Here is a 26,847-nt window from a genome sequence, read left to right as displayed (position 1 = left end):
CGCAGGTGCAGGCAGCTCTTGATTATGGTGAAACCATTTATCAGAATGCAGCAGCCACTATTCTAAAACCTTTGGATGCAGTGTACCATAGCGAGCTTCGCTTTATCACAGGTGACAGGTTTAATACTCATCACTGCATCCTTTATCATATGGTCAGCTGGACCGCTCTAAATTCACGTAGAGCACTTCATTTCTCCCAAAGTTCTGCTGCACAAGCTTCCAAAATATCGCACTTCTATGTTAAAGAATAAAAACACTAGGCACCATACACACTCACAGGGTTTGTTAACTAGAGGTCCCTCGTGTATCTACCATCATAGGTAAATAAACCCCCCCATGATTGGAATAATTTACAATCCTTATTACATCTTGAATCTGTGGCGCCAATAGGGCAAATTAAAATGCTGATGAGGAATGAATTCACTGAGGTTAGCAAGTGTCTTGGTTGATTGTATATTTGTGTTGTTGAAATGTAGTGTATCTTGTAGTTTTTTTGTGTGTGAATTGTTTGTTCTCAGGGCACCACTGAGAATGAGACCCTGATCTTAACTGGGCTCCCCTGAAGAAATAAAAGTTACATAAAAAATAACACCAACAAAAATGTGCTACATTGTGCCCTTATGAATACAACTCAGGCAAGGGCTCCACACAGACCAATATTAAAGCCATTTGTCCTGAGTGCATCCTGAAATACCCTCTCTTAAGGTCATACTGCATCTCCACACTCAAGAGTCGGCAGAGCTGCAGCACTCAGAAAACAGATCAGCATTAACGGTCTCCATTCAGACCACAGAAAGCATAGTCAGGTCACGGGCTAAGAGAGTATGATTACCACCATCACCATCTTCTTATTCATCATCATCATCATAGCACTGCATGGCGACATTGAGAGAGCTCGGAGTCTGTCTGCTGTTTTGTTTGTTCGTAATATGATCAAGCCATTGAATTGATCATAAACATCGTTATCATCAATCTGTCCTCTAACGTCTTCCTTCGCTCCACTGAATCAACAAACCATTTGGCGGGAAGAAGTCCTGGTAAAGTATTGGCCCATGCTGCAGGGTGAAAATGCCATGTTATCCTCTTCACAGAACACTAGGGCTGTCACCGACTAAAAATCGATTGGTTGAAATGTAAAATTATTATTATTTTTTTTTAAAGTGTGTTTTTCCATATATAGACCCACCTTATGTTAGAATATAATGAACTACACTGCTCAAAAATTCCCAAAAGTATGGATAGAGGACAATTTTTGGCTAATTTTGACAGTGAGGAAATACACTGCTCAAAAAAATAAAGGGAACACTAAAATAACACATCCTAGATCTGAATGAATGAAATATTCTTATTAAAATACTTTTTTCTTTACATAGTTGAAATGTGCTGACAACAAAATCACAAAAACAATCAATGGAAATCAAATTTATCAACCCATGGAGGTCTGGATTTGGAGTCACACTCAAAATGAAAGTGGATAACCACACTACAGGCTGATCCAACTTTGATGTAATGTCCTTAAAACAAGTCCAAATGAGGCTCAGTAGTGTATGTGGCCTCCACGTGCCTGTATGACCTCCCTACAACGCCTGGGCATGCTCCTAATGAGGTGGCAGATGGTCTCCTAATGGATCTCCTCCCAGACCTGGACTAAAGCATCCGCCAACTCCTGGACAGTCTGTGGTGCAACGTGGCGTTGGTGGATGGAGCGAGACATGATGTCCCAGATGTGTTCAATTGGACTGAGGTCTGGGGAACGGGCGGGCCAGTCCATAGCATCAATGCCTTCCTCTTGCAGGAACTGCTGACACACTCCAGCCACATGAGGTCTAGCATTGTCTTGCATTAGGAGGAACCCAGGGCGAACCACACCAGCATATGGTCTCACAAGGGGTATGAGGATCTCATCATACCTAATGGCAGTCAGGCTACCTCTGGCGAGCACATGGAGGGCTGTGCCCCCCAAAGAAATGTCACCCCACACCATGACTGAACCAGAACGTTCTCCACTGCGTCTCCAGTCTCTGTCACGTGCTCAGCGTGAACCTGCTTTCATCTGTGAAGAGCACAGGGCGCCAGTGGCGAATTTGCCAATCTTGGTGTTCTCTGGCAAATGCCAAACGTCCTGCACGGTGTTGGGCTGTAAGCACAACCCCCACCTGTGGATGTCGAGCCATCATACCACCCTCATGGAGTCTGTTTCTGACCGTTTGAGCAGACACATGCTCATTTGTGGCCTGCTGGAGGTCATTTTGCAGGGCTCTGGCAGTGCTCCTCCTGCTCCTCCTTGCACAAAGGCGGACGTAGCGGTCCTGCTGCTGGGTTGTTGCCCTCCTACGGCCTCCTCCACGTCTCCTGGTAGCGCCTCCATGCTCTGGACACTACGCTGACAGACACAGCAAACCTTGCCACAGCTCGCATTGATGTGCCATCCTGGATGAGCTGCACTACCTGAGCCACTTGTGTGGGTTGTAGACTCCGTCTCATGCTACCACTAGAGTGAAAGCACCGCCAGCATTCAAAAGTGACCAAAACATCAGCCAGGAAGCATAGGAACTGAGAAGTGGTCTGTGGTCACCACCTGCAGAACCACTCCTTTATTGGGGGTGTCTTGCTAATTGCCTATAATTTCCACCTGTTGTCTATTCCATTTGCACAACAGCATGTGAAATGTATTGTCAATCAGTGTTGCTTCCTAAGTGGACAGTTTGATTTCACAGAAGTGTGATTGACTTGGAGTTACATTGTGTTGTTTAAGTGTTCCCTTTATTTTTTTTTAGCAGTGTATATCTAAGCTACTGAGCTTGTCTGATGCTTTGAGCACTGCGACAGAAGACAAAATGAAGACACAAATTACTACAAAAGGAGCAAGAGATCCAAACAGCATAACCAGCAGAAAAATAAACTGTTCCAGACCCTCCTCCCGTTCCAGCTGGTCTTGGCAGATTCTGCCATTACGCTCCTCAAGTTGCCAGTAATAGGCTACACCAGTGGCCGGCAACCTTTTCAATTTGGAGTGCCAAGTTATCGTACCATTTATACTGATCAGCATGCCAGTTATGGTTTTCATGTGCACATTTTCGTGGAACAGCTAAATATCTCAAAATCAATGCCATGTGGTTAATCAAAATTATATCTAAATGAAAATTATACAAATCTAAAAAGTAACTTTAATGCCAATATGTAAAAATGTACTACATAAACCAACAAGCAAATTACATTGCAGCCTACAGATTGTTTTTTTAATCAGGATATTTTCTACATATCACATTGGCTATGCATGGCCTATCTGCAAGGAACTTGAAACATTGTATCAACTATTAATTTGGTCCATCCCAAACATGTTAGTAAACTTGCAACATTGTATAACATATTCTGCGCCTTAATAGTTTCCTGTGCCTGTGAGCTCCTGACAAACAGACACAGCTGTAGACTATTTGCCAAAGGATAAGAGGTAATCAGGTAGGCCTATTTCATGACATTTATTTTCCCATTTCATGCTGAGTGGTTATCGAAAGGGAGAGAGTTGAAATTTTTCTTCAAATAGGCTACGTTGAGGAACTATTGTCATTCTCAATGGATGTAAAGACAGATGTTTCCAGCGCTGCAGGAGCTGTGTTTACTTTGTTCCAGAACAATGTGGACTGTGCTGACTTTCAATGTAACAACTGCTTGCTTGCAGAGGACTAAAGGGGCTACTCTTAGCAAGCAGGTAGCAAACCTACACAAGCTACTGGGGAACGCCCACGCCCACCTACTTTTTATTTTTCTTCCACCCCAGTAGCCGGATGCCGCTCTGGTGGAAGTGTCGCCACAGTGTCGTTTTTCCACAACGTCACTCGCTGTGGAAGTTGAAAAAAAGTGTCCTCTGGCAACATGGGTCTCCTTGAAGATGTTAAGCCCGGACCTGACACAGACCAGAAATTACTTTGCCGGCCTGGATCCAGAGGTTCCGGCGCCTTCTTCATTAGGGGCTTCCCATTCGAGATCGTATCCGGAGGTACCGGCGTCTTCGTCCTCTGTTCTGTCTCCCTCTCTGGTGGCTTCTCCCACAGGTTCAGATTCTCGGAGCTCCCACCCTCATCAGACTGCGAAACTGCCTGCGACACCGGCCCATTCAACCTCACCAGCTGTCATCATCAGCATCTCTATGGTGAGAAACAACATGTTCCCGTTGCAAAAACCCTGTGCTATCCAGGAGCACGAGTGCAGGACATCATAAGGCTGCTTCCAACCATTCTACAACAGATGCTGGGAGCTGACACTGTCGTAGTCCATGTGGGGTCAAATGACATCAGGAGGGCTAGCTCAGAAAATCAGAAAATAACTGATTTTAGCATTAAAAGACTACAAAAAAAACTGCCAATAATTTTAGGTCCAGTACCATAGTTGGGCCGCAGGTGTGAAAGATTCAGCAGGTTACTGCATTACACATCTGGCTAAAATATTACTGTAGCTCTGCAGGAATCACTTTTATAGATAACTTTGACACCTTCTGGAAACAGAAGATACTCTACAGGAATGACGGAGTCCATCCATATCATCTTGGCTCCTGGAATAATGTCCACGCATTTCAAGGCTGCATTGAAACAAGACCATCTCAGCTAATCCCTACCATTGTGACAATGAGTCTTTATGATGCTGCATCGAATATACATTATCCTAGGGGCGTTGGCAGACAATGCAAGTAACTTAGCTTATGTCCCCCTAATTGCCTTGAATACCTCTGTGATCCAACAGTTATTGCATGCAGTAATCATAAGCCTATGAACCAGAGTTACACTGTTAGCAATAAGGTGGTCTGCCCTAATAGGAAGTCCACCGTGTGCAGCTCACTCTGCACTATGAGCTCCAATAGAAATAAGATAAGCAAGTCTACTTATAAGCTTCCCAGTAAAGCATTAAAAACAATCAAGCAAACCAGAAAAATGCCACAAAATAGCCCATATTAACATATGCAGCCTGAGGAACAAGGTCTATGAGGTCAAAAACTTGCTTGTAACAGATGACATTCATATCTCTGAAATGCACTTAGATAATACCTTTGATGATACAGTGGTAGCAAAACATGGTTATAACATCTACCGAAAAGACAGAAATGCCAATGGGGGGCGGTGTTGCGGTCTATATTCAAAACCACATTTTAGTAAAGACGATCTCATGTTAAATACTATTGAAGTAATACGGCTTCAGGTTCATCTTCCTCACCTAAATCCCATTCTGGTGAGAAGCTGCTATAGACCACCAAGTGCTAACAATCAGTATTTGGATAACATGTGTGAAATGCTTGATAATGTATGTGATATCAACAGAGAAGTATATTTCCAGGGTGATTTAAATATTGACTGGCTTTCATCAAGCTGCCCACTTAAAGAAAAAGCTTCAAACTGTAACCAGTGCCTGCAACCTGGTTCAGGTTATCAGTCAAACTACCAGGGTAGTTACAAACAGCACAGGAATTAAATCATCAACATGTATTGATCACATCTTTACTAATGCTGCAGAAATTTGCTTTAAATAAGTATCCAAATCCATAGGATGTAGCGATCACAATATAGTAGCCATAGGAAAACCAAAGTTGCAAAGGCAGGGCCTAATATAGGGTATGAGAGGTCATTCAACACATTTTGTAGTGATTCATATGTTGATGATATAAATAATAATTTGCTGGTCTGTGGTGTGTAATGAGGAGCAACCAGACGCTGCACTTGACATATTTCTGAAATTGCTTATTCCAGTTGTGTTTTGTAAATAAGATTTTATTCTTAACTGACTTGCCTAGTTAAATAAAGGTTGCACACAATTACTAATAAGCACTCACCCATTAATAAAATTACTGTAAAAACTGTTACATCCCCTTGGATTGATGAGGAATTGAAAAATGGTATGGTTGAGAGGGATGAGGCAAAAGGTATGGCAAATAACGTTGGCAGCCCAACTGATTGGCAAACGTACCGTAAATTAAGAAATCATGTGACTAAACTAAATAAAAAGAAACTACACTATGAAACAAAAACTAATGATATAATGAATGATGGTAAAAAGCTTTGGAGCACCTAAAATTACATTTTGGGAAAAAGCCAAACTCGGCTCCATCATTCATTGAATCAGATGGCTCATTCATCACAAAACCCACTGATATTGACAAATACTTGAATGACTTTTTCATTGTCAAGATAAGCAAACTTAGGTATGACATGCCAGCGACAAACGCTGACATTACACATTCAACTATATCTGACCAAATTATGAAAGACAAGAATTGCACTTTTGAATTCTGTAAAGTAAAGTGTAGAAAAGGTGAAAAAAATTGTTGTCTATCAACAATGACAAGCCACCGGGGTCTGACAATCTGGATGGAAAATGACTGAGGATAATAGCAGACAATTTTGCCACATCTTCAATTTAAGCCTACTAGAAAATGTGTGCCCTCAGACCTGGAGGGAAGCTAAAGTCATTCTGCCACCCAAGAATAGTAAAGCCCCCTTTACTGGCTTATTTAGCCGACCAATCAGCCTGTTACCAACCCTTAGTAAACTTCTGGAAAAAATTGTGTTTGACGAGATACAATGCTATTTCACAGTAAACAAATCGACAACAGACTTTCAGCACGCTTATATAGAAGGACACTCAACAAGCACAGCACAGATGACTGATGATTGGCTGAGAGAAAGTGATGACAAAATTATTGTGGGGGCTGTCTAGTTAGACTTCAGTGGAGCTTTTGACATTATCAATCATAAAATCATAAAATGTTTGTGTTATGGCTTTACACCCACTGTTATAATGTGGATAAAGAGTTACTTGTCTAACAGAAAACAGAGGGTGTTCTTTAATGGAAGCCTCTCCAACATAATCCAGGTAGAATCAGGAATTCCCCAGGGTAGCTGTTTAGGCTTGGAGTAAAGCCAGTGAGTCTATGTATGCGGATGACACCACACGTCAGCTACTACAGCAACTGAAATGACTGCAACACTTAACAAAGAGCTGCAGATAGTCAGAAATATTTCCAAAACTAAAAGCATTGAAATTTGGGACAAATCATTCACTAAACCCTAAACCTCAACTACATCTCGTAATGAATAATGTGGAAATTGAGCAAGTTGAGGTGACTGTCATGGTCAAAACATATTGATACAACCGTAGCTAAGATGAGGAGAGGTTTGTCCATAATAAAGCGCTACTATGCCTTAACAACACTATCAACAAGGCAGGTCCTACAGGCCCTAGTTGTCACACCTAGACTACTGTTCTGTAGGGTGGTCAGGTGCTACAAAGAGGGACTTCGCAGTTGGCTCAGAACAGGGTAGCAAGGCAAGCCCTTAAAAAGTACACCGAGAAATAACATGCATGTCAATTTCTCATGGCTCAAAGTGGAAGAGAAATTGACTTCATCACTACTTGTTTTTGTAAGAGGTGTTGACAAGCTGAATGTACCGAGCTGTCTGTTTAAAATACTTGCACACAGTTCAGACACCCATGCATACCCCACAAGACATGCTAGAAGTTTAGTCACAGTCCAGAAGAGACTATGGGAGGCGCACAGTACTACATAGAGCCATGACTCCATGGAACTCTATTCCACATCAGGTAACTGATGCAAGCAGTAGAATCAATTATATCTATATTTTTAAAGAAGTCATTTTTAAGGTAAAAATACACCTTATGAAACAGGGGGGACTGAAGAGAGACACACAAATGTACAGACACATGGATACATTGGGATATTGTTGTGTGGTGGTATTAAACATTTCGTATTGTAGATATGTAGTGGTGTAATAATGTTATGATGTACTGTTTTATCTTTTGTTTTATATGTAATGTAAGTGCTTTAATATGTCATGTAATTAGCTGCTGTGCTTTAATTAGCTGCTGCCGAGGCATGGGGATCCCTAATTAACACAAAAATTCAAACCAAACAATCAACCAGTCGACTACATGGGGTCAGTCCTACAGAGCACACAGGAAAACACTTGAGATCTATTTAGAGACCACAGGGAGAGACGGATGGAGGGGAGGAAATGGAACAGAGAAACAAGACGGGGGCGAGAGGAGTATAGTACATTCATAGAGTATGTGTAGCAGCCTTCAGTCTTCAGATTGGAGGAGGTTGCAGGGGGCTATGGGTTGATGTGAGGAGAGGGCATTACACCATAGTTTCATTTTGTTACTCTCCCCGAAGTGAAAAGTAGGCAGAGGGCTGAATCATGCATCTTTACACAAGGTGTCCACACACACACATAATTATGGAGTAAATTAAAAGTAAAGTGCAAAGAAACGGGAAGAATGAAAACCCTAAAAATGATACTTTCTGGCATATTTGGATTCCTAACGAGAAGTGATGATGGCAGATACAAACTTCAGATGTGGGGGTTCAGAGAGGAAATGGAGGCTGGCCTAGTTCTCTGTCCAGTTCTTGGTTGGGGCTGCGGCAGGAAACGTTGAGTTCTGGCCCAGATACACCTAACTTCTGTGAGCCTTCATAGATATCTAGGACACAGTGCTCCATCCACTATACTGTTCATGCATTCACACAAAGACACACACAAACATAATGCACATACATGCATACTAATGCCACACACACGCTGCAGCTACTGTCTATTATCTATCCTATTGCCACTTTACCCCTACCTATATGTAAATACTGTAGCTACCTCAATTACCTCGTACCCCTGCACATCAACTCGGTACTGGTACTCCCTGTACATAGCCTGTTATTTTTACTCATTCCACAGTGTATTTATTCCTTCCTTTTGATGGCGTCACATTTCAGGGCCGATTCATGGGTTCGGTGAGCAGTATTTCATCAATGAACCAAGCGTGCTGCCACTGTGAGTGACACCACTCCCTCTGGCATCACGAGTGAGGCCCACAGCTCTACAGAGGCGTGGTGTAGTGAAGGGAGCTCTTATCATATCAAGGGGAATGTCCTAAGCCCAACAGGCTGCATGTCCGCTAACTCCAACACATTGGTTGGTTGTTTTAATATTATCACATCTCAAAAAGTCTGGAACCATATTAAAAGGGATAGTGCGAGATTTTGCCAATTCAACTATTTTTCTACTTACCCAGAGTCAAATGAACTCATGGATACCAGCATGCTAGCTGTTCCAGTAGACTTCCAATCATTGTGCTAACGCTAGTTACCAATGGCTCTTCAACTTCCTTCAAACTGCACACAGAGACATAGAAATGGTATCCATTGGTTCATCTGATGCTGGGTAAGTAGAAAAGGGCTTAATTGACAAAACCTTGCCCTATCCCTTTAATGATATGCCAATCAAAATGACATTAATTCAATAGAGCAATCAATATGCAAAGTGAGGTAGACAGGCAACTAGCCTGAGAATAAAGCACTACAGTAACTTCCCCTGGCCTCATTCTCTTACTGTTATGGTTGTGCTGCTGGACACAAAATACAATCTCTGCCTGTCCCTGACCTCCAAAGAGTCACATGAATAAATTAACACTCTAAACCTCTCCAAGGCATCTCTTATTCCTGTTATATAACACTAGTCAAGTCCAGTCACATGGTGTAGAACTTCCCTAGCACAATCTGAAGCTTGTTTAAGATGATCTGTAAGTGGAGCCTAATTGGTTTCAAGGGGCATCTCTGTGGAATGTCTAAAGCAGAGTGCCGCCGCCCCTTCCCAAAAAAAATGCAGGAATCTGGGCTGCTTTCAGCGCACTCCCCAGGGGATTGAGAAGAAGCTCCAGTACTCTGTTCTGAACAAGCAACGCACGCACGCGCACACACATTAATGAAAACAGCTGGTCTGAAAAACAGAGCCTGGATTTACACATACTGTAAATTAAACAAAATGACATGATTTTGTCAAACATCTTAATTGATTTTGTGGTTCAAAATCTACATCTTTATCCTTTCTCTTCTATTTAAAACTATCATTCTCGCTTGCTTTCTCATGAACATGAATATGCACTTTGAATTTCAGACAGGCTACTAGGCTTGGGTGGTATACCAGGGTATTTTAACATTTTCAATGTTACCGTCATTTGAATATTTGTTATATACCTGCAGTCAACTCGTGCACTTGGTTAATAGATCAATTCTTCATTTCACCTTTTGCATATTTTTTTTCCATTATGGAAATATTCCCCAAAGCAGCTGATTGTAAACAAACATACCATGTGACTGGCTCAAAGAGCATATGTCGGAAACGGAAGATTGGCAAAGTGACGATCCACTGTTGTGCAACGCAAACGAGATGATGAAATTCACTACTAATGTTTGCCAGCTAAATATCATAAGTAGAAAAGTTTAACTACCTAAAATGTGGCAAATAAATGTTCTCCAACTCAGGGATCCAGCTATGCATTTGGTTTGCTAACTTGCTAGCTAAGTAGCCATCTTGCTAGCTAAGTAGCTATCTTGCAAGCTTCTCAGTTAGAGAATAAATCAAATCTCCTCCTGGATTAAGAGCCATGCTGTATAATATTTGTTTTGTGCATGCAGCAAACTGTGTGGCTTTTTTAGATATTTGTGTCACTTTATGAGATGGGTTGTCTGTCCTTGCAATCAGGTTGTGTTCGCTTGCACTTCGCTGGTAATCATTAAGCTAGCATCCACGATAGGAATTTGCTTGTACTTTGTTAGCATTCATTATTTAATTAGAAAGAAATAGCACCGTGTGTGCACTACCGGTAATACTGTATGCCCTGGTATGGTACAGCAAAGGTATGAAAATCAGAATACTGCCCAACCCTACAGGCTACCATTGGGAATAGTCAAGAGCGGTGTTCCTTTCTCTCACACTCATATAAAGTGGGGTCTGAAATTAGACACCCTTGATAGGGTTGTAGAGTCACAAGCTTGATGTACTCATTGCGAGCTAGGAATATGGGGCCAAATACTAAACTTTGGACTACTTTATTTATAAAGTATCTTTAGGGGTGTCAATCATTTTGATCCCTACATTTAAAAAAAGTATTACTTGTTAAACAAAATCTAAGAAATTGTATTCATATAAAAAATAAAATTCCCCAATTATTACTAATCTTTATCAAGTTTATCAATAATTTGACCCTACTGTATATTGTTGACTGTAAACTAAGGGGGCTATAAACTATGTTAAATAATATGTTTTGGAGGTACGTCCAACCGGCCTCACAACCACAGACCACGTGCAACCATGCCAACCCAGGACCTCATCATCTGGCTTCTTCACCTGCGGGATTGTCTGAGACCAACCACCTAGACAGATAATGAAATTGAGGAGTATTTCTGTCTGTAATAAAGCCCTTTTGTGGGGAAAAACAAATTCTGATTGGGTGAGCTTTACTCCCCACCCATGGCTGCGCCCCAGCCCAATTATGTGAAATCCATAGACTAGGACACAATGAATTTATTTCAATTGACTGATTTTCTTACATGAACTGTAACTCAGTAAAATGTTGAAATTGTTGCATTTACATACAGTGGGGAGAACAAGTATTTGATACACTGAGGGAAGGAGGTTGGCCAAGATCTCGCGATACATGGCCCCATCCATCCTCCCCTTAATACGGTGCAGTCGTCCTGTCCCCTTTGCAGAAAAGCATCCCAAAAGAATGAGGTTTCCACCTCCATGCTTCACGGTTGGGATGGTGTTCTTGGGGTTGTACTCATCCTTCTTCCTCCAAACACGGCGAGTGGAGTTTAGACCACAAAGCTCTATTTTTGTCTCATCAGACCACATAACCTTCTCCCATTCCTCCTCTGGATCATCCAGATGGTCATTGGCAAACTTCAGATGGGCCTAGACATGCGCTGGCTTGAGCAGGGGGACCTTGCGTGCGCTGCACGCATGACGGTGTAGTGTGTTACTAATGGTTTTCTTTGAGACTGTGGTCCCAGCTCTCTTCAGGTCATTGACCAGGTCCTGCCGTGTAGTTCTGGGCTGATCCCTCACCTTCCTCATGGTTAGTGATGCCCCACGAGGTGAGATCTTGCATGGAGCCCCAGACCGAGGGTGATTGAACTTCTTCCATTTTCTAATAATTGCGCCAACAGTTGTTGCCTTCTCACCAAGCTGCTTGCCTATTGTCCTGTAGCCCATCCCAGCCTTGTGCAGGTCTACAATTTTATCCCCAATGTCCTTACACAGCTCTCTGGTCTTGACCATTGTGGAGAGGTTGGAGTCTGTTTGATTGAGTGTGTGGACAGGTGTGTTTTATACAGGTAACGAGTTCAAACAGGTGCAGTTAATATAGGTAATGAGTGGAGAACAGGAGGGCTTCTTAAAGAAAAACTAACAAGTCTGTGAGAGATGGAATTCTTACTGGTTGGTAGGTGATCAAATACTAATGTCAAGCAATAAAATGCTAATTAATTACTTCAAAATCATACAATGCGATTTTCTGGATTTTTGTTTTAGATTCCGTCTCTCACAGTTGAAGTGTACCTATGATAAAAATGACAGACCTCTACAAGCTTTGTAAGTAGGAAAACCTGCAAAATCGGCAGTGTATCAAATACTTGTTCTCCCCATTGTACATGAAAATATTATATTGCCTTTGTATCTCAATCTAAATGAAAATTCAAATCTAAAAGATAAAATTCAACCAGAGAGCTCCCTGAGCGCATGGGAAAATGGCCACACTTGACCTTTGCACTTCAATCATTCCCACAGTGAATAGGTAGGCCTGCTACGCTATGAAACCACACACTATTGCAAAGACTTTGATATTACTGGCCGCAATTGATATGGTGAAAACAATGTGTGGGGAAGCAGAGGCATATGAACTCACATCAATACCGGTCATATAACACTGTTAAAACGCCATAAATGCGATAGTTTCCTCTTGATTGCTAACAGACTGAACGACTCACACACTCCAACTTCTGCTCTCCAAATGGACTTTAGCTGTGAGGGCCGAGATGCCCATGCACCGATTTTTGTTCTCTATACATGTCGGGCGATGGTATTTACGAACACATATTATTCCATCTCACGATTTCCGAGCATGAAACGGCATAGGGATGTTCAGTGGGCTGCTATATTGGCAAAAAACAGATTCCATGGGATCGAATGGTGGGAATTTGTACAGATGGCGCTCCATCTATGGTGGGACGGCGGGCATGCCTCTGCATTTTAGTTATGAATGTGTATCCCTCTGCAATATGGACCCATTGAATGACACACCGAGAGCAACAGGTGACAAGAGCTGAGCACTTTGGAACAGTGGTGTGTATTCATGGATGCCAAGGGAAGCCAGGCTTTCTCAAAATTAACAAAGCAAAAATTATTTAAACTCATTATCTTCAGTCTCGTTGAGTTTCAAACATTTCCTTCAATTCACAGGAGGCTGAATGTATCTCACTGGAGAAAGCATCTGAGCGAATGAAACAGCGCCCCTCTGTCTCAGTATGTGTAGTGTATCTGATGCTGTTTGGTCAAAAAGAGTATGGCATTGTTGCTGCCCGTAGCGTTGAAAGCAATGGAAGCCAGCGAGCATTTGGCATCCCTTGATAAAAAAAATAGCCAATCAGCGAGTGAGCTCAGCTGTGAAATGGTCCTGCAGCATCCAAATCTGGATACCGCCCAACCCGCGGTGGTTTTAATTAATTCTCCGTACTGGCCAATGATTAATAACAGCAATTCTGACACAACCAATAATCATACGTTGTGCCCCTGGCCTGTTCAACATGTAGTAGGCAAATGTTAACTAGCTGGCCTGGTGCATCGTTGCCCATGAAAGGAAGTTAGGCTTGTTAAAATGCTTGCTAGCTTAGAACTAGAGGTCAACCGATTATGATTTTTCAACGCAGACACCGATACTGATTATTGGGGGACCAAACAAAGCTGAAACAAAAACAAAAAAAAACGTTTAAAAAATGGCATGTTTAAAAATGTAATACATCAATAAAATCAATTTCAACTCAAGTAAATAATGAAACATGTTCAATTTGGTTTAAATAATGCAAAAACAAAGTGTTGGAGAAGAAAGTAAAAGTGCAATATGTGCCGTGTAAGAAAGCTAACGTTTAAAGTTCCTTGCTCAGAACATATGAAAGCTGGTGGTTCCTTTTAACATGAGTCCCAGGTAAGAAGTTTTAGGTTGTAGTTATTATAGGACTATTTCTCTCTATACCATTTGTATTTCATTAACTTTTGACTATTGGATGTTCTTATAGGCACTTTAGTATTGCCAGTGTAACAGTATAGCTTCCAGCCATGCAGAGCAAACAAAACAACCACTCCAAGTCGCGAGTGACGTTGGAAACGCTATTTGCATGCACCCCACTAACTTTGTTACACGCAATATGTTTTGTGGACTTCAAAGGACAGATGTTGCTGTGTTTTTTTATAAAACAAATGTGTGGTTGAATTTATTCTGCCACCGTGTCTTCTTATTGTCTTGACATTAGGCCTACAGTGGCTTGTGAAAGTATCAACCCCCCTGGATTTATTCCTATTTTGTTGCCTTACAACTTGGATTTAAAATGGATTTTTTGGGGGGGGGATTTGTATCATTTGAATTACACAACATGCCTACCACTTTGAAGATGCAAAATATGTTTTCTTGTGAAACAAACAAAAAATAAGGCAAAAAACAGAACTTGAGCATGCATAACTATTCACCCCCCCAAAGTCAATACTTTAAAAGAGCCACCTTTTTCAGCAATTACAGCTGCAAGTCTCTTGGGGTATGTCTAAGGTTGCTGGTGTGGAGCAATCTAAGTCATACCAGACTCTCAATTGAATTGAGGTCTGGGCTTTGACTAGGCGATTCCAAGACATTTAAATGTTTCCCCTTACACCACTCGAGTGTTGCTTTAGCAGTATGCTTAGGGTTATCGTCCTGCTGGAAGGTGAACCTCTGTCCCAGTCTGAAATCTCTGGAAGACAAACAGGTTTCCTCAAGAATTTCCCTGTATTTAGCACCATCCATCATTCCTTCAATTCTGACCAGTTTCTCAGTCCCTGCCAATGAAAACATCCCCACAACATGATGCTGCCACCACCACCAAGCTTCACTGTGGGATGCTGTTCTCGGGGTAATGAGGTGTTGGGTTTGCAACAGACATAGCATTTCCATTGTTGGCCAAAAAGCTCAATTTTTGTCTCATCTGACTAGAGTACCTTCTTCAATATTTTTGGGGAGTCTCCCACATGCCTTTTGGGGAACACCAAACATTTGTTTATTATTTTCGTTTAAGCAAGGGCTTTTTTCTGGCCACTCTTCCGTAAAGCCCAGCTCTGTGGAGTGTACAGCTTAGTGGTCCTATGGACAGATACTCCAATCTCCGCGGTGGAGCTTTGCAGCTCCTTCAGGGTTATCCTTGGTCACTTTGCTGTCTTTCTGATTAATGCCCTCCTTGCCTGGTCTGAGTTTTGGTGGGCAGCCCTCTCTTGGCAGGTTTGTTGTGGTGCAGCCATATTCTTTCCATTTTCTAATAATGGATTTAATGGTGCTCCGTGGGATGCTCAAAGTTTCGTATATTTTTTATAACCCAAACCTGATCTGAACATCTCCACAACTTTGACCCTGACCTGTTTGGAGAGCTCTTTGGTCTTCATGGTGCCTGTTGCTTGGTGGTGCCCCTTGCTTAGTGGTGTTGCAGACTCTGGGGCCTTTCAGAACAGGTATATATATATATATATACACATATACATATATATGTGTATATATACATACATATACATATATATATATATATGTGTGTATGTATATATGTGTGTATGTTTATGTGTATATATGTTTATGTGTATATATGTATATGTGTATATATATGTATACATATATATATGTGTATATGTGTGTATATATGTATATATATACACATATACACATATATACACACACACATACACACACACACACACACATATATACAAACACACACACACACACCGAGATCATGTGACAGATCATGTGACACTTAAATAAAGTCCACCTGTGTGCAATCTAACTAATTATGTGACTTCTGAAGGTAATTGGTTGCACCAGATCTTATTTAGGAGCTTCACAGCAAAGGGGGTGAATACATATGCACGCACCAATGTTTTTTTTTTTATTGATTTTTATGAAAGTTGTTTTTATCTTTTCACTATTTTGTGTATGTCCATTACATGAAATACAAATAAAAATCCATTTAAATTAGTTTGTAATAAAATAAAATAAAAAACACCAAGGGAAATGAATACTTTTGCAAGGCACTCATATATATATATATATATATATATATATCATAGTGTCAAGGCATTTCAATTAACAGGTTAGAGAAAACGCAATTATCAGAACACATACGTTGTAATATGGCTTACTTTCCTGTCCTGGCTTCCCCGGTCATTTTACCCAAGCACAGCTAAAACAATCGGTTTGACTGTGATCCTGGCTCAGTTAAATCGAACAGCTGATCGAGCGGTCATGCGCATTCACAGGTCACTAAGGAGGAGTTTTGGTTCCTGACTCAAAGGGAATATCCTACAGTCTGCATTAAAACCAAATATCGATACAGGTTGGATGTGACAGCAGAGATGAGGTGCGTAATGTCGACCACTCCCCCTGACTTTGAGAAAATCCGACACGACATGCGTCAAGCACACTTATCTCATTAGAGCTGCTGAGATAAGAGACATTATGACAGACTAATTTGCAATTGTCCGTCATAGCTCCACATGAAACGTATGTGATGTTGAGTTGAGAAGACAATCAGAAATACTGTTAGAATGTTTTTCAATTAACTGCCATAGCTCCAAATAAAAAAAGTTAACATTGGCTGTTAATTCCCCCCCCCCCAAAAAAAATAAAAAAAAATAAAATAAAATAAAAAACACAATTGGTGTTGCGAGAATTTTCAGAAATCAAAATAGCCTAATACGGGGGTTCCCAAACTATGTGAGAGGTTATAGACAGTGTCAAGTGTCAAGATTTCAGTGTCAAGATTTCAGTTAGGCTATTCGATTTAACCCACCTGAAGAGTTGCCTTCAGTTCCTTGATGTGCCATTTTGAGGTCCCCGTCTTGTGACTGTCGAATTTGTAGTGCGCATCATAATCAAACATAGCCGTGTAAAAAAAGAGATCCCCCCCGCCAGAATTCTCCCCCGCGTGAACGCACACGATTCTTCATTGCTGCGACTTGCACTTGCTTGCTAGTTGATGTTTTGATCACGTTCGGCTGCGTTTAATTAAATGTTTTTTATGGGTTTGATCGAGGGGGAATAATGTCTGCAGTTTTCGGTTTGGCCATTTGTTTCAAGTATATTAGTTCATAAATAAATCTCTTTGCCAAAATTCGGCATCTCTCCCATGTCATATTCGACAAGTAGTTGTTCTGAAATGTTTATTGCTTGGCTACATTTTACTCCCTCTGTTTTAATATAGCACACACATTAATTATTAACTTCAGTTGCCTATCCTGACATGAAGTTTGTTCTATAGAAAGTATTTGACTCCAGCCACAAAATTAAGGAAATTAGAAGGGGGGGGGGGGGGGGATTTCAGCAAGGCCCTCAATCAAATAAAAACATGTATTGGTCACATACACATGGTTAGCAGATGTTAATGCGAGTGTAGCGAAACACTTGTGCTTCTAGTTCCGACCATGCAGTAATATCTAACAAGCAATCCAGCAATTTCACAACAACTACCTTACACACACAAGTTTAAAGGAATGAATAAGAATATGTACATATAAATATATGGATGAGCGACAGGCCGAACGACATAGAAAAGATGCAGTAGATAGTACAGAGTACAGTATATACATATGAGTAGAGTAATGTAGGGTATGTAAAAATTATATAAAGTGGCATTGTTTAAAGTGACACATCAATTTTTTATTATTAAAGTGGCTAGAGATTCGAGTCGGTATGTTGGCAGCAGGCACTCAATGTTAGTGATGGCTGTTTAACAGTCTGATGGCCTTGAGAATGAAAAACAGCTTCTGTCTCTGTCCCTGCTTTGATGCACCTCCACTGACCTCGCCTTCTGGATGATAGCGGGGTGAACAGGCAGTGGCTCGGGTGGTTGTTGTCCTTCATGATCTTTTTGGCCTTCCTATGACATCGGGTGGTGTAGGCATCCTGGAGGGCAGGTAGTTTGCCTCCGGTGATGCGTTGTGCAGACCTCACTACCCTCTGGAGAGCCTTGCGGTTGTGGGCGGAGCAGTTTCCGTACCAGGCGGTGATACAGCCCGACAGGATGCTCTCGATTGTGCATCTGTAAAAGTTTGAGAGTGTTTCTGGTGACAAGCCAAATTTCTTCAACCTCCTGAGGTTGAAAAGGTGCTGTTGCACCTTCTTCACCACGCTGTCTGTGTGGGTGGACCATTTCAGTTTGTCCGTGATGTGTACGCCGAGGAACTTAATTCTTACTACCCTCTCCACTACTGTCCCGTCGATGTGTATAGGGAGGTGCTCCCTCTGTGGTTTCCTGAAGTCCACGATCATCTGTTTTGTTGACGTTGAGTGTGAGGTTATTTTCCTGACACCACACTCCGAGGGCACTCACCCCCTCCCTGTAGGCGATCTCATCGTTGTTGGTAATGAAGCCTACCAATGTAGTGTCGTCGGCAAACTTGATGATTGAGTTGGAGGCGTGCATGGCCACGCAGTCATGGGTGAACAGGGAGTACAGGAGAGGGCTGAGAACGCACCCTTGTGGGGCCCCAGTGTTGAGGATCAGCGGGGTGGAGATGTTTCCTATCCTCACCACCTGGGGGGGCCGTCAAAAAGTCCAGGACCCAGTTGCACAGGGCGGGGTCGAGACCCAGGGTCTCGAGCTTAATGACGAGTTTGGAGGGTACTATGGTGTTAAATGCTGAGCTGTAATCAATGAACAGCATTCTTACATAGGTATTCCTCTTGTCCAGATGGGTTCGGGCAGTGTGTAGTGTGATAGCGTCATCTGTGGACCTATTGGGGCGGTAAGAAAACTTAAGTGGGTCTAGGGTATCAGTTAGGGTGGAGGTGATATGATCCTTGACTAGTCTCTCAAAGCACTTCATCATGACGGAAGTGAGTGCTACGGGGCGATAGTCATTTAGCTCAATTAGCTTTCTTGGGAACTTGAACAATGGCGGCCCTCTTGAAGCATGTGGGAACATCAGACTGGGATAGGGATTGATTGAATATGTCCGTAAACACACCAGCCAGCTGGTCTGTGCTTGCTCTGAGGATGCGGCTAGGGACGCAGTCTGGGCCGGCAGCCTTGCGAGGGTAAACACGTTTAAATGTTTTACTCACGTTGGCCGCAGGTTTTGGTAGCGGGCCATGTCGGTGGCACTATTGTCCTCAAGGCGAGCAAAGAAGTTGTTTAGTTTGTCTGTGAGCAAGACATCCTGGTCCGCGACGGGGCTGGTTCTCTTTTTGTAGTCCGTGATTGACTGTAGACCCTGCCACATACCTCTCGTGTCTGAGCCATTGAATTGCAACTCTACTTTGTCTCTATACTGACGCTTAGCTTGTTTGATTGCCTTGGAGGGAATAGCTACACGGTTTGTATTCGGCCATGTTTCCGGTGGCCCTCCCCTGATTAAAAGCAGTGGGTTGCGCTTTCAGTTTTGCACGAATGCTGTCATCAATCCACGGTTTCTGGTTGGGGAAGGTTTTAATTGTCGCCTTGGGTACATCATCCCCGATGCACTTGGTAATAAACTCGTTCACCGAACCATCCCATCGTGCTTTTCCATCTTACTGCTTTTCCTAAAAAAAAAAACACACACTTTTTCTGGTTTTAGTTTAAATTATATAGGTACAGTAATAATAAAATACAATTAAAAAAAAAATTGAACTCTGGGCGAAAAATAAAGTCCATAATCACAGTAAATTGTTATAATAGAAAAAAATGTATAATATAATAAACTAAACTATGGCCGAATGTGCCTACATGAAGAATCTCCTCCCCAATAGGTCCCTTCACCCTCAACAGAGCACCCCCAGTACCTCCACCATCCCCATCAACTTCCCCCCCACCCATCAACCACAAAGCACAATAATGATTATGGGGGGGGGGGGGGGTTCAGCAAGGCTATTTTCTTGCCTGCTGAACTATCCCACCCCACCTTCTATTTTAGGACTGCAAGGCCTGGCACACTTCATAACCATTTTGGTAGCTCATGTTGACCAATAGTGTGTGCTACAGAAAGCATTTGACTCTAGCCATAAAATTAAGAAAATTAGAAGGGGGGGGGGGGGATTTCGTCTGGCAAAAGAAAGACTTTCCAAACCCCCCCCCCCCCCCCCTACAAATGTCCTTAATTTTGGGGTTAGAGTCAAAATACTTTCTGTGGCACACACTACTGGTCAACATGAGCTACCAACATTATTCAGAAGTTTCGTCTGGCATTCTATACTTTCTATAAAACAAACTTCACATCAGGATAGGCAAGCAAAATTAATGTATGCGTGTTATATTAAACAGAGGGGGAGTAAAATGTAGGCAAGCAATAAACATTTCAGAACAACTACTAGTCGAATAAGACATGGGCGAGATGACAAATTTTGTCAAAGATATTTATTTATGGACTAATACACTTGAAACAAATAGCCAAACCGAAAACTGCAGACATTAGTGCCTCCCCCACAATCAAACTGACATAAAAAAAATTCAATGAAATGCAGCCTAACAGATCAGAAATATCAACTCGCAAGCAAGTCGCAGCAATGAAGAATTGAGTGCATGCGTATTCACGCGAAGCGGGGGGGGGGGGGGGATTCTGGCAGGGGAGAGCTTTTGGCAACACACCAGCACTGCTATCATCCTTCTTTTACAACTTCACCAAATCTTTACCAAACATTAAACTACTGCTCTGGCACGTCTATTTATTTTCAACTCTCCACTTCGCAAGTTTTCACTTTTATTCAATAACTCCAACATCGTCCTTTTTGCCTCAGTGAATCGACGTTAACCTTTTCTGTTCACAAAAGCATCTGGCAATTGGTGTGTTTAGGGAATTGTTTTTTAGCACGCTACTGTTATGCCCTAATATTTAGGTTTAGGCTACGCACTAACGCCATGCAAAAATAATTAAAGAAAACCTTAATATAGCCTATAAATATGAATTGCTCAATAATGATACATTGTTAATGCATTGTTCTCTCTTTATTCAACCCTTCCTCCTGCCACCCACCCACACAATATGTCATGACCCTAAAATCAGCACATCCCGCAGATATAACCACAGGGACTGCAGGTTATGAGTCAACCGTTCATCACTAACTCACGCGCACCATAACCCCTCCACACACACACACACACACACACACACACACCACACCACACCAAGCGACCTTTCTCCTTTCTGTTTTTATCTCAGCACCCAGCTGAGCTGATCTCTTTGAAGACACCTTTAGACTGAAACTATAGTTTTGTTATAAACACCGTCTCCTGTTTATCACCAGAAGCGAGTACACGGTTAGGGAATTGTAAATATTGAATACCTTTAGAAAGTGGCATCTTCTGTAAGTACAGAGATATATAATTTTAACATCATTTCTACAAAAAAAGGGTTCCAAAAGGGTTCTTCAGTTGTCCCCATAGAATAAAATTTTTTCCCCCAGGTAGAAACCCTTTTTTGGTTCCAAGTAGACCCGTTTTGGGTTCCGTGTAGAACCCTTAAAAAGGGTTCTACATAGAACCCAAAACGGGTCTACTTGGAACCAAAAGGGATTTGCCTGGAACCAAAAGGGTTTATTCAAAGGGTTCTTCTGAGGACAGCTGAAGAACCCTTTTAGGTTGTAGATAGCATATTTTTTGTTACGAGTGTAGCCTACTACTACACAAAAGGTGATAGTTCTAATCAGTCACCCAAAGTCCAAGGGTTGTTTGGGATGTTATTGCCATCCTATTACAGAACAGTATGTCCAACTTGTGAAGTTGGTGAGGCATTCCTTTCCCACCACGAATCAGATACTACAGTATGAACACCATATGTCAGCCAGGGGAAATTAGTCAGTACTAGTAAGAGGCTAAAAGCTGCAGGCACAGGGCTACCGCTCTGTTTAATAGATGGAGAGAAAGAAAGAAATTGAGAGTAATGCTGAAGATGAAAGAAAACTGGGACTCCGTATTCCATGCAATCTTTCTCCATGTCTGCCCCGCTGTTTTGTTCTTCAAAGCCTCATGCTCATGGAACGCACATACCCGAGTCACAAACTTGCACACACACTACTACATAGAGCTCATTACACACACAGTGCATTACTGCAGTGGTAAGGTGAGGCTTTGTCAAAGCAAAGTGCTTCTTTCTCTTGGGACTTACCTTTGCTCGTGCTTCAACACTTTCATCCAGCTACTGTTTGCATGACCTTTGTAAAGAAAGGCTTGAGTGTTGCAGTGGGATCCAGCCATATGATGGTCTGTTTATACGACACTAGCTCTAAGTAGTTCAGAGAAATAACGCAATGCATAACAGCCATGCAAGGAGTGCCCCATTCAATCCTATAGGCTCACTCTTATTTCCTCGCTATAAATAAAAAAGATCTACTAAAATAGCCCTCCGGCAGCTTCTCTTGGACATCAATCTGAATACTTGATTATGGTCGAGACCTTTGTTGGCAAGGAACACTAATATTACTGACTGATGTAGGCCATATGCAGTTTTCCAGTTTTCCAATAAGCCAAGAGATACTGTTTCTTAGAGACCCAGGTAGAAAACATACACAACACTTAGTGGATGCTCTTGACATGAAACAACTCAGCAACTTCCATACAAGCGACTGAATGGCATGTCATCACTACCATTTTAATGTGTAGAGATCAGATACGTCGATGGATAACGCATTAAAACTGCTACAGCCCCCACCGTGACGCTGGCACGTTTTGGACTTCTAACCCCTTTTTAACATTGAGTGTTTGAGCTACAGACTGCTGGGTTGTGGACCCATTGGATTAGTCTATTTCATCTGCACCATTAGTCTGTGTGATTGACGCGGGCAGAGCTAGAGCGACACAAGTGTCGTTAGAAGGTAAGAGATTCTACATAGAAGATCATAGGAAATCCCAGGACATAGTGTCTATAATGCTGTAATAAGCTCACAAAGTTGCGGTCACAAATTCCACACAGTTGTCGCTGACTAGAAGGATATTCATGTCCCACTGAGCTAACAATTTATGTACTTACAGCATTCTTATTATCAGGTTTTTGCTTGGCGGACATTTGTCAATACAACTCACGAATGCAGCTGTATACGTCAAATCATTGTGTGTTGTACTTGTAACACTGGATGTCCTGAAAATAAAATGGAAAAACACTTCCAAGTGAGGCTAAACTGGGACTGACAAAGTCTCTCTCGCTCTCTCTGCAAACACAGTCTTGAATTAATGCCCTCAAATGTTCACGATGTGAAAGGAATTCTATCAACCGCCCCCTTGCACCACGGCATAACATTCACTTAATGTATGTGCATCTACGCATAATGATAATGGGGAAGGTGATGAACATACACAGCATGCTCATTCTGGGTGAGGTGGAGTGGAGGCGGGGTTGTAACTGAAGTAATTAGGTATTCATGTAACTTGTGATTCAGAAATAAACAGTACGTTATAGAATGCGAAGCAATCACCCCGGCCCATAGAAATAATATAAGACTTGAAAATTGAGAATATATGTTGTTTCCTCCCCATTTTTTCCATGCCAGCCTTGAGCCTCAAGGCCCCTCCATTAATCAAAAGTAAAGGGGGGGGGGGGGAAACAACAACTTATAACTGCCTCCCTCTTTCCTCTGGAAACAGAGCCTCCTCTGTAACTTTGAATTTGACAAACTGTACATAGCTCCATATGAAAAACAACACTGACAAAACACAGATTGCACGGTTCATTGCTTCCCATTACACTTTCCATAACTTTCACTGACGTCTGCTGATTCATTAAAAAGTACAATTTTAACGTTATGGACAAAAGGTAGCTTCTAAATGGGTAACCCTTGTAGCTAAAGGGCATTTCCATGTAAAGGACCCATGAGCAGCAACGTGTTCATGGGAGCAAATTGGGTGTCAAATGAAAGCTAAGAGTCCATATTTTGGAGAAGAAAAGGCATAGGCATAAATAATGGCATTGATTTCTGGTCAAACAGATACAAATTGATCTTAGAAAACATCTAGCAGAAAAAGTCTTAAAATGGTATTAGAAATACTTCAAAACACAATAATGTTGAAGTAAAGACCCCTGCAAAATAATATCAACACGTATATTCTGTTTGAGAAATTACATGAATTAAATTAAGTTAAAGAAATATTTCCTTGTGCCGTAAACTTCTGTTACCAACAACCCATATATCCCTCATGAGGAGGGAGGATAATAAAAGTTCACAGAAGTAAAAAGTAAAGGTAAACCAACCAATTAGTTAAGTTTTTACTGATATACATTTTTGTTTGTAACTTAAGTGATCAAACTCCTAATTCTGTTACCAAATCGGTAACAGAATTACCGAAAAATCTGTAATGCGATTACTGCAATTGAATTAGCTACAATGGGAAATCATAGTAGTCACAAACCACAGTTCGGTCACCTGCTACTGTCCTCCCTTCCACTGGCATACTGTTATGGTCAGCTCATAACTGTTTTCTTTCTGTCATCTGGTGGTCAAAATGAGTGTGAAAACAGTCTGGACAACCTCTCCTCTCTTTCCATTTACTGTAACTAGCATCCACACCCACTGAGCACCGACCTGCACCAAACGTCCATGGACATTGAGAAGAAGTTGAAATTTGGTCAGTCCACCATGTCCTTGATGTCAACGTCCACAGACATGGTTTTTTGATTTCAACATCTATATACACACACGTTGATTTTTACTCCGGGTGGGACCAGCCTTGATTTGGCCCAAACGTACTGTAGACGTCTATGATTGGTGACCAGATCACATCTGAATTAATCATAGACATCTATGTTGTTTTTTTTACAAGTTTGGACAGCACAGTGAAGAATAGTAGAGTTCAGTACTCTAGTTTGATGTGCTCTTCGCCTACCAGACACTCTTATCCAAAACAACTTACAGGAGCAATTAAGTGCTTTGCTTTAAGGCACATCAACATATTACCTTTAGGTTACTGTCCCAACGCTCTTAACTGCTAGACTACCGGCGACCTGTCACCTCTACTGTGATGTCTATGTTTCACAAGTTTGGACATCTATGGTTTGTTCAGATTTTTGTGAAATGTTCTGTGTAAATTGTTCAAAGTAGTCCTTGTGCATATGGTTTTATAGTTTGTTTAACTTTGAAATCAATGGTTTCTGTTTGACATACATTTTAAAGTGAAAAATCTGAGTCTCAGCGTGATTCTGTTACCGTAGAATTGCTCCCCCCCAAAACAAAATCTGCATCCCCTCCTTATCATATGACCTCAACTCTCTAGTGAACGGACCTCATTTAGTAGGCGCTTCTGTCATTTTAGAAAACTCGTTGGCAACATTAGTATTTTAGCTCATTAAGGGGTATTGATGATTCAAAGCAAGGTATATTTAGTTAAGCTCCAATGGGCTTACTCTCCTTTACACTAACAGCCATAAATTAGCCTTACTTTCATGCGTGCCACTGTTCTTGTCTTAATTCTTCAATTATTTTTATTATTCAGTCCTATGTAGTTCAGTTGGTATAGCATGGTGTGTGCAATGCCAGGGTTGTGAGTTCAATTCCCATGAGGGATCAGTATTTTTTTTAAAGTATGAAAACTGCACTCACTGTAAGTCACTCTGGATAAGAGTGTCTGCTAAATTACTAAAAATAACAACTTCACATGCTTATATTTCTTTGCATTCAGCCAACACTATCTTATTTTTTTACAGAGAATGATAGGGAAAATGTTCCTTCTGGAAAGGCTGAAGAATAACAAGAAAACAATGAGACTTCTGCATTGTATGTAATCCCCAATAAATAATGATAATGGCTTTAGACACTAACCACTTGATTGATCTACAGAATAAATAGACCAATATTTCAGTGTCATCTTTCTGGAACAGTTGTTTTCTTGCCATAAAAGAACAACAAACATTACATTGGCATAGTTTGGCAAAATCAGGTGTGAAATATGATGTTAGTTGCTAGACTATGTATGCCCTACATTTTACATTTTGTTTCAGTGTCCAATCTAAAGTTTAACACCACACCCCCGACCTCTCCTTTAATATCTAGGCTGCAAGCAAGACCTTGCTTGAGGAGGATATCATTTGAGAAATATTTCCTCCAAAATTCTCGAGGTGTAACGAGTTTAGCCTAGAATGCACATCGTCACCTATTGTACAAGCAGTAGGCAACACAGGGATGGAATTGCTTGATCCAATGAATGTAGCCTTCAGAAGGCTACACTAACTTTGACTCACGTGCAATTTGAGTGGCGCTACAACGTTGCACTGTAGTTCACCATGAACTCAAACGAATAGCAAGCAATGCTTTGTGTTTTCTTACCATCTTCCTTTTCATCGTAGACCGGTCTCTTAGAAGAACTATTCGCGCCCATCCTCTTCTTCCACTTGCCCCAGTGAAACATTGATGCGCGAGCTCAGATAGCATTCCTCGCTCGTAAAAAAAAAAAACTACAGCTGTGTGTTGGACACGTTGAACAAATGCATCGCTCCCTCCTGTTATTGTTTCTAAAAAAAAATGTTTGTTTTTTATCTCATTTACGCACTGCGACTTTGGCTCACTAAAACAACAAAGACGATAGATTAGATCGGATAGTGAGCCTCAATACTGTTTTAAAAATATAAACAATCGGCTTTCCTATTTTCTCCTCCCGTCCTCAACTGACTTATGTTCGCGGAGCCGTGTGTGACAGTTCTCTAGTCGACGTTAGAGTCTCACTGTCATGCATGTGAAGAACCCAGCCTCTCTGCAGCTCTTGTTCTAGCGGCTAGACCTTAAGAAAAATGTTCAATATTATAGGAAGTGCTGCTGTATATT

The 26,847-nt window shown here is 41.5% G+C and overlaps 1 protein-coding gene across 1 annotated transcript in view; it reads right to left on the bottom strand.

Annotated features, from left to right (window-relative positions):
- LOC139410267 (serine/threonine-protein kinase 32C-like) overlaps positions 1–26,728 on the bottom strand; it is a 139,936-nt gene extending 113,208 nt beyond the window's left edge. Inside the window, exon 1 of the mRNA XM_071155748.1 lies at positions 26,353–26,728. Coding sequence (XP_071011849.1) covers positions 26,353–26,434 — 82 coding nt within the window. The 5' untranslated portion in view covers positions 26,435–26,728. The remainder of the gene's footprint in view (positions 1–26,352) is intronic.
- Between the last annotated feature and the right edge of the window lie 119 nt (positions 26,729–26,847).

The sequence above is a fragment of the Oncorhynchus clarkii genome, chromosome 1, assembly GCF_045791955.1.
Source record: "Oncorhynchus clarkii lewisi isolate Uvic-CL-2024 chromosome 1, UVic_Ocla_1.0, whole genome shotgun sequence".
Lineage (NCBI taxonomy): Eukaryota > Metazoa > Chordata > Actinopteri > Salmoniformes > Salmonidae > Oncorhynchus > Oncorhynchus clarkii.
Note: the sequence above shows the minus strand (reverse complement) of the source record. Positions and strands in the feature narration are given on the sequence as shown.